Raw genomic sequence first — 14,804 nt, 5'->3', positions numbered from 1 at the left:
CAGGTTGTAAAACTATCTATACAGTATTACTCTAGCTTGTTATACACACACACAAACTGGTGGGAATGATACCACATTGAACTGTGACATCTTATTATTTTTTCCTGGGTCATGGTAATTATAACTCATGTTTTTCCTTTTATATTTGTTCATTTTCCGAATTTTCTCCAATAAGAACGTATTACATTTAAAATCAGGAAAATGTTATTTATCAGTGTGCGTACACTAGGTATTGTGTCCCTATGAAGTGGCTGGTTCTATTCTGCTCTCTTCCCTCAGCTGCTGCTGGACACCCACTCCCTGAAGATGGTCCTGCTTGATCTGCCTTCCATCGGCTCTCAGGTGGTGAGGAAAGCCCCAGCCAGTTACACAAAGATCGTGGTGAAAGGCATGACCCGAGCGGAGATGATCCTCAAGGTGGGGCTTGTGTCTTCCTCGGGGTTTCGGTTAAAAGGGCCTGGTTATCTGATTGCTTATTCCAAGGAGTACTGAGTACTAGTCTTTGAAAGCACAGGTTAGGACCTATGCCCATCAGTCCTAAAAGATTGTCCACATTCTTTGGCTGAACCAGACTTTGGCCTCATCAGATATTGTTGAAAGTCAGTGCACTGTTACTGGGGGGTCAGTAATTCTATCTGACAAATGAATTCTTCATCGTGGTGGGATTCTCTTGTAATAAGATTTGACCAAGATTGGAGGTTGGGTGGCGTTGTCACTGTGAATCAGCGTCTAAGTCAGGGATCTCTCTGCTTCTCAGCAGGAATTTCTGGCCCAGCTATGAGTTACTCCGGTCCACGTAAGCCTCTTTGGCACTCTGAACTCTGCCACTTTACAGGAACTCTGAACAGATGTTGCATAACTGATTCTAATCAGCAAATGGGTTTTCTAAAGCCCCATTTAATAAAATATACATGGGGTGATGATGCTGAGAACGTCTGAAGCCTTGAGCTCCTGCATATGATTTCCATCTGGATGTGTCAAGGGGAAAGGGGACCTACTGGGGAGGGGAGAGAAGGCTGGAGAAAACACGGAGCCGTCAGGGGATGCTCTTAGAAGGCCAGGGCCTGCAGGCCCTTCAGGTCTGTCTCCAAACAGAATGACTCAAATGATGGAGGAGTGAAAAGTAGCAGCAGGCCCTGACATGGGTGGGGCCAGGTGAGGGGCCCACACAGACCTCAGGCTTTGGCCTGAGGAAACTGGAAGCAGCCTAATCCATTTCTTCCCTAGCTGGTTTACTCACCAGGGTGGAGAGCAGACTTTAGAGAGAATTTCTGAGTGAATACTCCTTGCCAGTCTGAGTCCTATTCTCAGAAATTCAAAACAAAACCAGTCTGCTGGCCCGCGTGCTGCAGCTACTGAGCCTGCTTGCTCTGGAGCCCACGCGCCACAACTAGAGAGAAGCCCGTGCGTCACAACGAAAGATCCTGCATGCCGCGACTAAGACCCGACGCAGCCAAATAAATAAAATAATTTTTTAAAATTAAAAAAAAAAGAAAATTGAAGCAATGGTTGTCTCTGGGGAAAAAAAAAAAACAGTCTGCTGGAGGAAGGAAATCAGACGCCACACTGAAAACCAAATGGCAGTGAATGTGAGGGTTGCGATGCCATTGCTTTCCTGCTGTTGGTACATGAATTGGATGTAGTTAAATGAAGTTCCAGATTTTAAGTCTTGAAAAGAGTGAGGCTGTTCTAGGGTTTTTGTTTTTGAGAAAATGCACTTAATTCAGCGCCTTTTGAGGCCATCCTTCGGGAACAGTGATACATCAGGACAGAAGGAGCAGGTACCGTGAACCTACGAGATGTCTCAAACAGGGGACCCTGCAGCAGAGTGTTTCCCGTGGTCCTGATACTTAAAAAGTCACCTGGGACTCCCCCCAGGCCCTCTGAATTAGAACCTTCAGAGGAGGGACATAGGAAGCTGTACTTAAGAAGCAATCCAGGTTACATTTATGATTTAGGAAATTTAGGAAGCATTGCACTAACTGAATGTCGAGATGAAACAGGCTGTCAGGACATTTCTGGGTTTGCAGCTGCTGCTGCCACCTAAGGAGATCGTGCAGAGTCCGTTTTGTGATCGGCCTGCAAGTGAGGAAAGATAATCCTCAGCCTCCGATCATGAGTGTTCCTGGCAGGCCTACTCTCGTCTCTCTCCCTCGGTAGGTCGTGATGGCCCCTCACGAGCCGTTGGTGGTGTTTGTGGACAACTACATCAAACTCCTGACGGACTGCAACACAGAAACCTTCCAGAAGATCCTGGACATGAAGGTTAGCTCCGCGTTTTGTTTTGTCCCCAGGCACCTTCTTCTCACGCTCGGTGGTTAACTGGGGTATGGGATATGGGCCCCTGGGAGCTATCTCAAAGTGCCCGTGCCTGGCCCAGGCTGCACACCCAACTCTCAGAAGCCTTTTAAGGAGGAGGAGGAACCGGGGCCTGTGAATGTCCCCGTTCTGATGGCACCCTGGCGCCCAGCAGAGAGCCAGGCTCAGCGGGACTGCAGTGGAGAGGAGGCTACCCTCCCGCATCCTGCTGCCTGGCCTCCACCCTCTCAGCCCCTTCTGCCTCCTCTCCTATTGCCTTTTCTCTTCCTCTGATTCTCTCCCAGGCTGCTACCCAGGGCTGGTATCTCCCTGAAGAAAGCCTTAACCCTCAGCCCAGTGAATACCAGTTACTGCGCTTGCCCTCGGGCCCTTCAGGGCCAGAGCTGACCTCACCCTCCTTTCTCTCTCCACCTCAGGGGCTGAAGAGGAGCGAGCAGAGCAGCATGCTGGATCTCTTCCGCCAGAGGCTCCCCGCCCCGCCCTCAGGGCCCGAGGGCTCCAGCTCGCTGTCCTTCCTGGCTCCAACTCCAGAACAGGAGTCATCTCGCATCCGCAAACTGGAGAAACTAATTAAAAAGAGACTGTAGGAGCGTCCAAGAGGCACTTCTCCCCCGGCCAGTGACCCACCCCCCCACCAGCACCCAGATCCCCGGAAGCCCCCCACCTCTCCTGTGCTTCCCCGACTCTTAGATCATCAGTCTTGAAACTTCCTGGGGCATTTGGGTCATTCCCATGTTTCTCCCATGTCCTGTCTTAATTCCTGTCCTAACCGGAGAAGACGGGTAACAGCCAGATTATAAAAAGGCAGTCGAGATGGTCCCTGATTCTTGCAGCAGAGGCAGCTGGGGGTGCAGGTTCCGTGCGCTTCACTTGCGGGTCCCGGGCTGCTCCCGCCTCACCCCCCGCAGTCACACCCTCTGGCATGTGGTCCTGTTCCTTTCCGTGCTTCTATCCCAGCACCGTGGGTGAGAAAGCCTGGAACTCACCCCTTCCTCCACCTGCAGCTGTGTGAGGTTCCCTCTGCGGCCGGACCCTTAAGAGGTGTCCTCTGGGCTTGGCTCTAGGGCCCAGGTTATGAAGTGGAAGATTACAGGTGTGACTGGAAGAAAGAGGTGTGGCCTTTAGCTAAGCCCTAGTAGGGAAAGCTGGCTAAATAAGAAAAGCGCTGGAAGGGCAAGGAAGGGGCTGGGGGGGGCACCTGGGCAGCTCAGTCGATAGATTTCACTCTGCCCAGATAGCCATGGTGTGGCTCTGGTAAAGTTATCCAGCCTGAGCTAATTGAGGTTAACATTCTCTTCCCACTCTTGAAAGAAGGGGTGATGGGCCCATCTCCAAGCAGCCACTTCAGCCATCTGTCCTCGGCCTGGGAGCTGGAAACCCAGTGGACTCCCACACCTGGTTCTTGTCACTCTCGGTGTTTACAGATCCACACTTCTCTTTGTGTTTCATTCATGAGGAGTCATTTTCTGGAAGTCTCCATAATGGCACTGAGATGTCAAGCTGCTGTTTTGCCCCCCCGGGTGGTGGTCACAGCCAGGGAAGTCGCTTTCTTGATTTATTACACTGTCAGTAAGCTCCAAGGAGCCAGCAGAAGTCAGTAGGAGTTACGTTAAGTGTCTTGTTGATGGGCGCTGCATGCCCTATGTGCGTCCTGTACAGACAGAGCGTGTTTCTCATCTGGGGGGTCTGCATCAGAATCACCTGGGGCTCTTTTTTTTTTTTTTTTTACAAGTACAGATGCATGGAGATTGTGAATCAGTTAAGTCTGGAGTGGGGACCAGCATCTAGGTTTAAAAGTTCCATAGGTGATTATAATGCTTACTTCTTGTGAAGAACCATTGTAACAGAAATTTGCTTTATTGAAGGGTTCCTATTGCACATTTTCATAAATGTATATTCTTTCTGACTCTAAGCAAGTGTAATTACTGTATAATTGAGCTGGTACCCAAATGGTAAAGATTTTTTTTTTTTGCTGATAGCCAGCAGCTTGACTTTTGAATTTGTATTGGTGGTAGGGACCATGGCAGAAATCATGCTGTCCCCATACTGACTAGGATTCTTCTTGTTTTGATGATCAAGCCCCAAACAGAAGGTTTATTTATTACTGTCACTTTGAAATAATATATATAAAGGAGCACTCATTGATAAAAACAGTAGCTAACAACTCTGTTATTCAGCTAAATTATATAGATACTGTACCAGTTCCTTCCCTCCGCTTTCTCTAGCCCCTTAAAAAAATAATAACTTAAAGTCACCTTATGTGGTTAAAATAAATATTCGTAATTTATAATTGATAAAGAGTTCGCTGCTGTTTTTACTCTGGACAGACTTCCTGATTGCTAGTTAGAGGTGCCCAGGCTGAAGAAAGTTCTGTTTGGATCATAACAGGGAAACGGGAACCACCATGGACGGGGTGTTTTGACCTCCAAATTCAGTTCTGGAATTGAAGCTAACTGTTGCCACGCCTCCCTCTCTTGAAGAACAAAGACCCAGTAACTGGGGCTTTCCCAGGAAAGGGCGCCGACTTTCTCATGCCTCGGGCAGCTCCTCGGTGCAGGTGGAACAGAACTGAAAGCAGACGTCCAAGGACCAATGTAAGAGTGACGGGCAGGCAGGGCGAGCGAGCAGGGGATGCAGGGGACGTGACACCAGCCCATCCTGAATTGCCATTGGACAGGGAGCCCTGGTCCCCCGTTTACAGAATGCTAGGGAAAATGCCACAAGTTCACAGCTGGAAATGTAATTCCTCTCTCTAGGAAGAGAAATCTCCAAAATAACCAACTTGCTTGAGGGTGAAAGCAAGTGTTTCACACTTCTTGTCTCCTCCAAGTCAGATTGCTAAAAATAAAATCCTTAGAACTGTGTTGGGCCATTTAAACAATAGCCTTGGAAACACGGACACATGAAAAGCTGGCGTGCAGAAAGAGTAGTTACGTTTTACACAGTAAAGAAACTTTTCCAGTCTCTTTCTAGTATTTATCAAAATAGATAAGCCTCCTGGACCCTCAAGGTTCTATACCTTTGGGAGATATCGATTCCTGAAAATAAAGGGATTGCTTTTTTGTGTAAATATCGTTCATTTTTTCCCCCATGTGGAAGTGATTTCGTGGCGCATATCACAGCATAAAATACTACAGTTAATTAAAGCATTACTGGATGTCATTTGCTAGGATGTATTTCCTCACTGTTGACAGAAAACAGAACAGGCTATGGGAAGGAATTAGCGAGCCCGTGAAGCCCGGGCTCCCCTCTCGGCGTCTGCCCTACTGCCTGGTGAAGATGCGCCCATTCCCTGACAGCACGAAACCAGAATGTGATGTTCCTCAGCAAGGTCCCGGCATGTCCAGCGGTGGTGGAAACCCTCTGTAAATAGGTATAAAGCGTTCTGCTTCCAATTTGGAATCCTCCCTGGGCTCCGAATTTCTACCCCGTTGACTTTCCCTCCTCCACCTCCCGGCTCCAATCACAGCCTGCTTCTCTATGGGACTGCCAGAGGCCTTCTGTCCTGTGCACTGTAAGTCAATCCTGTTTCCTTAATAGCTGGGTGGGCATTTTGCAGTGAACCTCTGGGGACGTCTGATGTTCCCCTCAGCCCTGGAAAATCTGCGGCAGCACTTCCATTAGGTTGGCTTCAAGATCATTCCCTAGTTTCCATTCTTTATTTTCACCAGCTCACCACTTCAGTAGGGCAGCCAGAAATCAATCCGATGAGAAAAGAAACATTTCCGTATACCCCACCCAGAAGAACACTGCCAGATGATTGACCTGCCAGGTTCTCGTCCTTCTCACATACATAACCAGGTAAGTAGTGGGATCTAAAGGATGCGTCCGTTTGAAACAAAAGCAGTTTTCAGAATCCATGAAAGGGGGTGGGGGGGTGCGTATAAGTAACAGGGCGGTGAAGGTCACACAAGAGGCAGCTGTGCACACGCTCTGTCAGCCACGAGGCCGTGTGAAATGTGACCTGCTCCTTACCACTCGCCAGGCCTGAGCCCCAAGTGGGTGGCCACAGCGCTTGCCCTGTCCCTGGGCTCGCTTGGACAGGATGGCCATGTGACGACACAGCCTGCTGCTGGGTGCAGGCCGCATCTGAAGCAAGCACCGGCACATGGAGCCTTTGCCTTTTTAGGTCTGCTGCCCGGGATGTGCAACTTACTCAAGCGTTTTCAAAGACTCTCCATCCTCTGCTCTCCTTGCCCCGGCAGCTGCTATTTCCGTAGCATTTAGGGATAAACCTGCAGACACTGAGAAAAGAGCTTCCTCCCTCCCCGGTGGTGTTGGCTGGACTGCCTGTTATGGAAAATGTGGCACATTTCCTCTGAATGCAAATTAGAAGGATTGCCAAAGGCTGCTTTCCAAAAAACATGTCTTTAGAGATGGTGTCTGGTGTCCACAGAACCAATTTCAACTGGCCAGTCCTGGCAGGGACAAAATTCTTGCCTGCACTCTTTTTTTTTTTTTTGACCTTTAATGCCCAGAAAATGCTAAGCGAGATTATCTTGGGACAGGCAGACCTAACAGGGAAGCCAGACGTTCACCAGCTATTCGAATTACTTCACAGTTGCCTTTCAAAGATGTTTCCCAAGGCCAGCGGAATCCCTGTAATCAGCCGAAAAGTACCCGCCTGGTTCTTCCAATCCCCTTTGGGGATATTGATATAGAGAATGCTGGGCGATAAGAGTGATACAGAGGAAAAGCTGTGTAAATTCTTTGTCCCCTAAGAATGTTTATCACTTAATCTGAGAGCTCTGGTAGCCTCTGTTTAGCAATCAAAAAGAATTTGCACAATCCCCGGTGCCTCCTCCTGTTTGGGGTAATTCTTCAACACGTGAGAAATTAAGAAGAGCTTCTCAACAAAACTTCCCTTTACTTCTGGGGCCATGAAAAGTATTTACGAAGTAGGCTGCAACTTTCAGGGGCACCAGGTGAAATGGTGGAGAGAAGCTCCAGCTTCTTCTGCTTGGCTGCTTTGTGCTGATGGAAAAGGAAGGCCCTTCTCAAGCAGAGGGGAAGCGCACCACCTGCTAAAGAGACCGCATTCCACGGAATTTTTCACAGACTAAAGTCCTGCGATTGGGCTGCCTGGGGCAGCCGCGGAAGCGCTTTAGCAGGCAAATGGAAAAATGGCCAATGTTGTGTAAAGAAAACATGAGTGCACACACAGAGACACCCCCCTCCCCCAACCTCGTACCCACTCCCTGCTGCAACCCTGGCACTGCTCTCAACGGATCCCAAGTGTTGGCCCCTCGGCTGGCTGGCTTGCTCAGTCGTCAGAGAAGGGCGCTAATGGGCCTTATGGTCCCAGTGGATTAAGCCCTGGGCCATAGTTGCAGCCCAGCTACTGTCTGGCATGCAAATAGTACCTGATTGTGAGCGGGCCTGAGGGATCCAGGCCATTCCATGCTATTGGGTGGGGAGGGAACTGAGTATTTACTGCCTCCTGGATAGTTAAGAGACCTCATTGGATCACAACCCCTGTTAAGTGGGTATGATTTTATGGATGTGGACCTGGAAGCCTGGGGGGCAAATGATGTGCCCAAGGCTATATAGCTCGTGAGTAGCAGAACCAGGATTGGTGTCATCCATGCTCTTTGCACTTCACAAGTGGTTTTCAAAGTTATGAGACCCAACTTTACATGGGACTCTCACTCTACGAATAGATAAAAGTATTTTATTAATATATTTTGTGAGTTCAAGTATCTTTCAAAGCGAATCAGTGAGAACACTGAAACTTTCAGTTAAATAGAAAGCATTTCAAAGCTAAGGTTATGGATGGCAGTTGATATGCATCAGCCCCAGCATCCAGTTTATTTCTGTGTTTTGCTTTGGTTGCATAGAATAGAGAAATCTTGATTTAATCCAGCTAAGAATTTGCAAACAGCATCAGTTTTGTTTTAAACAAGCCCTCCTCCCAATCCCAGATACTCTTTGGTTACCCAGATGTGACAAGGACTCTTTATCCTGAGGTCTACGTGGACAGAGCAGCCCTGGCAGTGCAGGTTAACACACCAAGGATCTGTAAAATCTTATATTTGCACCAATGACACATTCGCATGTTATTTTATTACTTTCGAATGTTCAGTTTTTAGAATAAGCTTAAAGTATGCACCCTTAAAGGGAGGTTAGAATCAAAGCCTTGTGGAGCTCCTTTGCCCCCTAAAACATCTCAAGAATTCCAGGTTCCCCAGAAGTCACTTTGGAAGCTGCTGTCCTCATCAGTGGCTGCTGCTCGAGGGGCGGGCGTGTTTGGCGGTGTCACCTTTGTACAGGAGAGAGCAGCTTTTCATCTGAGGTCCACACCCCTGAACTGTCACCCAAATCCTGTCCGAGTCACACTGGAGGCCACCTTCTGGGTTGAACCTTGCCGCCTTTAGAAAGAGGACATCAGAGGGCAAGGACCACTCCCGACCCCCCGCCCCTGTGCGAGGCAGCTCTTTTCTAAGAACAAAACTGTGCAACCAGAACTGGGGGAGGGGGCTTGGGCAACATTTGCAAGGAAGCCCGTCCTTCTCTCAAAATCCCGACAAGCCGCAAATCTTACGTCTGAGGCCTCGCACGTCTGTCTGTGTACATGCAATGCTTCCCAACCTTTTCAGGACTTGAAGCATAGAAATGATGACATTTGTGCTCCCTTGGCATCACACTGGGGCAAACCAGTCGAAGAGGCTGCCGGGGCCATATTCATGGGCCTGGGGACTGTGGCTGCTTCAGGGGACCGCCCCCACCCCGGCCAGCCGGGCTGAGGGGATCCACGTGGGCATTTGCTGTGCACTCCGGCCACGGCCCAGCTCTCTAGTTGGGAAGCTCTGAATTGTAGCATCAGCGTTGGGTGGTATGTGGGTTTATTTGTTTTTAGAACTTTGGTCAAATTTCCTCATTTATCAGTTGGGAAACAGACCGCGAGAGTTCCAGTCGTGAGCTTGCCCTCCGCTGTGAAGAGGGCTGGCGAAATCCAAGCCACCTTTGAATATGCCGCTTGCCACTCACCGCTCCACCCTCCCTGACTGGCCTTCCCTGGAGTCCCACCCCTCCCTTCCTCCCCCCTCCTCCACTCCCACCAAGTTTCTCAGAGCTTGTCCCCTTTTCCGTTCTGCCTGAAGAAGTGAACCAGGGCTTCCATGTTTTCTTTGATCTCCCACCACCCTCCTAGGCCGCCGTGCTACTTCTCTTGTGGCCTTCGTTACCATTTCCAACAAAAGGGTACAGCCATCACCTCCAGCCCCTAAGTGCATTCCCTCTTACTCAGCATCCATCTCAACTACCTTCCAGAAACTTCTCTGGAAGGATGACCTTCTTGCCGCACTTTCATCCTCTTTGCACTCTCCATGGATTTGGTGAGTCCTCCCTGCCCCTGGGAATTCTCCCTTCACTCCCTCGATGCCTTGCTTTCCTGGCTCCCTTAATGTCTTGGTCTCCGTCACTGATGCTCTTTTCCTTTTGAACCTTGACTGTGGTCAAGCCCCAAGGTTTTAGGCCTCCTGTGGTTTTCACTCCAGACTCCTTCAGAGAACTTTTCTGCCCATCACAGGTATAAACACCAGCTATGCCTTCTGAGGTTTCTCAGATTTTTAGACCCCAGTCCGCTTGCAGGTCCCATCATCGACTTGGGTGGAGCATCTCCAGGTACACTCGGCTCCCTTCCTGAAATTCCCCATCTCTAAAGGGCACCACCTTCCTTTTCCTAGCTCCTCAGTCTCAAGGCCTTAGCGTAAGGCACCCTTGACAACTCTCTTTGTCAACCAATATGGTTAGTTAACCGTAAAACATTTTCTTAATGATTATACAAACACCAAGTCACAGAAACCAAGAGAAAAATCTAAGTTGCCCCAGCAAATCAAGCCTCTCAGTCCCAGTCAGGCCTGGCAGGTGGGGTTTCCCCATGGGGAAGCCCTTCTCCGTGGTCTCCCAGCTGGGCCCACGGAGTTCCTGTTTGCTCTGAGGGCTTCTGCGAAGAAGCTGGCATAAGGCTCGCTCCACTGCCCTCCTCTCATGACTGCTAACCCCAATGATTTTGAGTGTTTCTGCACTGCTGTTTCTATTTTCTTCACCTTATAAAATATTGCAATAATAATACTCATTTTTAAAGTACACAGTATTCATGTTAATAAGTTTAAACAATCTAGAAATACATCAAAAGTCCTACTCCCCTTCCAGACTTTCTCTGTCTTACACTGTGGGGGGAGGGCACTTTGCAAACAAAATTAATATTAAGCATACTTGCATATTTTTCTACAGCTAAACAAGAAATCTTGGATATCTTTTCCCTCAGCATATATAGAGCCACTCATTCTTTTTAAGGCTACATGGTGTTTTATAGTTGAGATAGACCATTGTTTACTTAGCCAGTCTCCTATCAGTATACAAATAGGTTTCTATTTTTTGGCAGTGAGAAATACATCACCAGTGAAAATCTTTCTGTAAGTATCTTTGCTTACTTGTGCCCACCTTTTTGTAGGCTACTCTCCTAAAATCGTTCAATTCCCATTTTAAAAGATTAAAGGGCCCGCACATTTGAAATGTTGCTAGCTCTCGCCAAAATGCCCTCTGCAAAGATTGTTACACTGCACACTGCCGTCGACTGCATGTACGTGTGTACCGTCTTCTCCACATCCTCACATGCCCTAGATGTTTTCTCCTGCTTCTTGACTGAGAGGATGTAGTTGCAGCTCTATCTGTAGAAACCCAGTAAGCAGAAGTTCCCCTTTGGCTTTCACTGCACAAAACCAAATGTGACCCAACCAGTGCTGTGTCTTGCTGCAAGAAAACTTTCTAACTGAGCAAAAGCCCCGTGGCTTCCCTCATGGTCAGGGCTCCTAGAGGACATGCTTTGTTGGTTCGCTCATGAAAGCAGCGGTCATCCTTTGTATATGTAGAGTTTGATATTCAACTGAGCATCCCTTCTGTTCTTTATCTCTGCCCTTTCCCCAGATTCCATCAGCAGGCAGGGCTCCCTATATGCACTGTCTTCTGGCAGTGATGCTATGGAGATAACAGCTTAAATTCTTAGCTTCTGAACTCCTGTAGAGACTTTGTGATTCTCTAGTAGAGAAGAAAGTCTTGAAAGCCACGAGAGTTACAAGAATTGTTGGAATGGCGTTTCGCTTTGTTTTTGTCCTTTATTCTAAAAGTTACCCTTTACATTTTAAGAGCCAAAATGCTGGAGGACTTTGCACACAGCCAGCACCATCAGCAGAGGGACAGTGCATCTTGACATAAACATTTTTTTCCATAGAAAAAAGAGGTGGGGGGAGGGGAGATTTTGACCAGCAGGTATCAATAGAAAAGGAAGAACTAGAGGGGATATGACTTGGTTTTGAGGCTGGAAGGTCATGGAGAAGAAATCCAGAACCCTACCACTCTGGGCTGAGCCCCAGTATAAGAGAAACCCCCATAAGTTTGAGGGAAACCCTGATGTAGAAGCCATTGCCTGGCTTCCAGCAATTAACCTGGGAGACTGCAGTCCCCGCAGAGAAGTGAGGTGTTCAACAAGGCACCTGAGGAGGAGAGATAGTGTCTGTGTTGTCCGGCCACGTGGGCCCAAGGGCGGGCACACCTCACAGAGTCCCTCACACCCCATCATGGGGAGGTGATGGCTTCCAAGCTCCCTGAGCTCCCAGAAGTAATGAAAGGGCCAGCTCATTGGAAGAGACTTCAGGCTGGGACAACTAGGGTACAGATCAGGTGGCACATGGACGTGAAAAGCAGAGGGTGGGGCTTCCCTGGTGGCGCAGTGGTTAAGAATCTGCCTGCCAGTGCAGGGGACACAGGTTTGAGCCGTGGTCCGGGAGGATCCCACATGCCACGGAACAACTAAGCCCGCGAGCCACAACTACTGAGCCTGCGCTCTAGAACCCGTGCTCCTCAGTGGGAGAAGCCACCACAATGAGAAGCCTGCGCACCGCAACGAGGAGTAGCCCTCCGGTCGCCGCAACTAGAGAAAGCCCATGCGCAGCAACCAAGACCCAATGCAGCCAAAAATAAATTAAATAAAAAAGCAAAACAAAACAAAAAACTACGTTGTAGAGGCACAAATGCCAACCAGTGCCATTAAAGAAAAAAAAAAAGCAGAGGGTGGCATTCCTTGGCCAAGCAGAGCAAATTTCTCCTCCGTAGAGGCCAGAGAGGTAGGAAGATGACCACGGACCAGGCACTCACCACCAGCCACCCCATCCTTGCTGCTGTGCTGTTACGGAAGCCTCCCCAGATGCCACCCAGGCAAAAGGGAAGGATGAGAGTAGTAATTACCCAAGAGCCACTAGTCATTTTCCAGAGGAACTATACTGTGAGCAAGACACTTTTCCAGTCTCGAGAGAAACGGCGGGGGAGGGGGTGTTACGAGCTAAACTGAGCTCAGTTTAAAAAAATAAAAAGAGAATTAACCTTTTGTATGCCAGAGTACAGTCACAAAACAATACCCGTGACAAGCGCAAAAGGAAAAGTAACAGCTTGCTGCCGTGTCCTTGACATGGCATTTCCAGGAGCACAGCTGGACTAAACCAGCCACCCTAACTCTTGCTTCCCTTTGTCACCAGTGCAACATCTTTGCAGGATGCATGTCCGGGAGTGGAGCTAATTGACTCCAGAGGCAATGAACTTGGGGCACTTGTTAAGTCTGCAGTGCTCTCCACTCAGTGAATCTAAGCCAGGGGAGAAGGATGACCAGATCTTCAGAGACCTCATGGCAGAGCTTTGGTCATCATCTCCTCCTCCCTTCTTTGCCTGCCTGTTCCTTATTTGCTGCTTTAGTATCAGCACAGGTGTCACTCCCTCCAGAAATCTTCCCCCAGTCTTCACCTCCCTCCCTCCACCAGGCTGGTGAGGCTCTCTTTGTGCTCTCACACTTTGTCTCGCACAAAGTAGGCCCTTGGTAGGTGCCGATTGAATGAATGGGTCTTGCAGGAGAGCACACACGAACCCCCAAATCTCTAACCCAGAGCAGGTTTTGGTAAGAGCTCTCAGCCTTGGGGGTAGAGGTGAAATGGATTCTGGGGAACAAGAACAGGGTATCTGCTGATCAACAGTCTTCCAACGAGGAACACAAAGCCCAGATTCCTTAATGTCCGTGTGTGATGGAAGGCCTGGGCTGCGCTCGTATTAACTGCTCTTTTTATTACAAGCGTGGAGAATAGGTAGGCATTGTGCCCTGTCTTGGGGTTTGTAAGATGATGATATCTGACATTCTAGAAGCTTCTGCTTCCAACACAGCCTGCTAACAGCAGAAGGTCCTTTCTCAGATGGCAGACAGCCTTGATGCTAAAAAAGGCATCCCTGGAAATAGCAGAGTCTACCTTTCGGTCTTTGAAAAGCAAGGTGTTGAGATGGGAGTTGGGTGATATTTGATGGGTGTCTGGCGGGGCAGGGGGCCCAGCTGGGACTGAAGTCAAGTGTCCCCGTCATTCTCAGGTCCAGATGCGCTCTTTGCACGCAGGACCTGGAAGCCTCTTAGAGAAATCCCAAGAGAAGGGCCCAGAAGGGTAAACCTGGCTCAGGTGAGAGGGATTTGGAATTCAAAGGGGTTTTTTGCTTGCTTGTTTTACTATTTGTCTCTTGGCCCAGCCCTGCACGGTTCAAGGTGAATCCTAGGGCAGGAAGCAGGCATAAAGGAAGCCGCACTGCATCAGGACCACCCTGTAAACGCGACCAGAAGTGGGGAGAGGCACTTAGCTGCGGACCACAGCACAGCTCGGGCACCTCCAAGCTACGTGGCCCTCCCCCTGCACCAGCACTGGCAACAGTGCCCCGGGGCTTTGGTACCCACAGCGGTGGCGTGGCTGCAGCCCCTCTCTAAGTGCCTGGTGGAGCTGCTGGTGGTCTCTGCAAGGGCAGCCTGTTGGAGGGCCGCCGTGTGGGGCACTGTCCCCCAACTTAGCAGAACCAGAGGCTGGGGCAGTGGATGCAGGAAAAGGAAAAGAAAATTGATGGCAGGCATCCTCTGCATATAACCAGATTTATTTATGAGCATATGAGAGACAGAGATTTCCAGAAATACTTGTCATTGGTTGGGGTCATCCTGCAGAAGTACAAGGCAAGAGTCAATAAAATTCCAGTTGACCCCCAGCTGATAGGACCTGGGAAAACATGAGACTCATGGAATTTCTCATTGGTAGCTCTTCTCTCACCTCAAGTTCCTACCCCACCCCTGGCTAATTTTCCTCAAAACTGAAAAACATTTCTTCAAAGGCATGTAAATGTCTTCGGCAAGTCTCAGGAGCTCCCAACAGTACATAGTTGCAAACCACAGCCGCCTCCCGCTGGTGGGTATTCTGCTTTGAATTTGGGGGAGGAGAGGAATGCACTTAGGGACACTGGCTCCAGGGAAGGACAGCAGAGCCAATTGGCCGCCCCCAGGCTCCCACTCTCCACCCTTTCCCACGCAGCCTACAGACCGAAATCCCCCCCGGGGTCCTGGAGGCTGCCTTTGGAGAGTGGCTGTGCAGACTGGCCAGTTGTTGCCTGCACACCCTTCTATCACGCCCTTCAGCCAA

The 14,804-nt window shown here is 49.3% G+C and overlaps 1 protein-coding gene across 1 annotated transcript in view; it reads left to right on the top strand.

Annotated features, from left to right (window-relative positions):
• The window catches only part of VPS53 (VPS53 subunit of GARP complex), a gene marked incomplete at both ends in the record, with an annotated part of 125,649 nt that extends 122,743 nt beyond the window's left edge, over positions 1–2,906 (top strand). The window contains 3 exons of the mRNA XM_079725193.1: positions 280–417; positions 2,161–2,265; positions 2,736–2,906. Coding sequence (XP_079581319.1) covers positions 280–417; positions 2,161–2,265; positions 2,736–2,906 — 414 coding nt within the window. The remainder of the gene's footprint in view (positions 1–279; positions 418–2,160; positions 2,266–2,735) is intronic.
• Positions 2,907–14,804: the final 11,898 nt, after the last annotated feature.

The sequence above is a fragment of the Hyperoodon ampullatus genome, assembly GCF_949752795.1.
Source record: "Hyperoodon ampullatus genome assembly, chromosome: 19".
NCBI lineage: Eukaryota > Metazoa > Chordata > Mammalia > Artiodactyla > Ziphiidae > Hyperoodon > Hyperoodon ampullatus.
The sequence above is the reverse complement of the archived record's forward strand: the minus strand, read 5'-3'. Positions and strand labels throughout refer to the sequence as shown.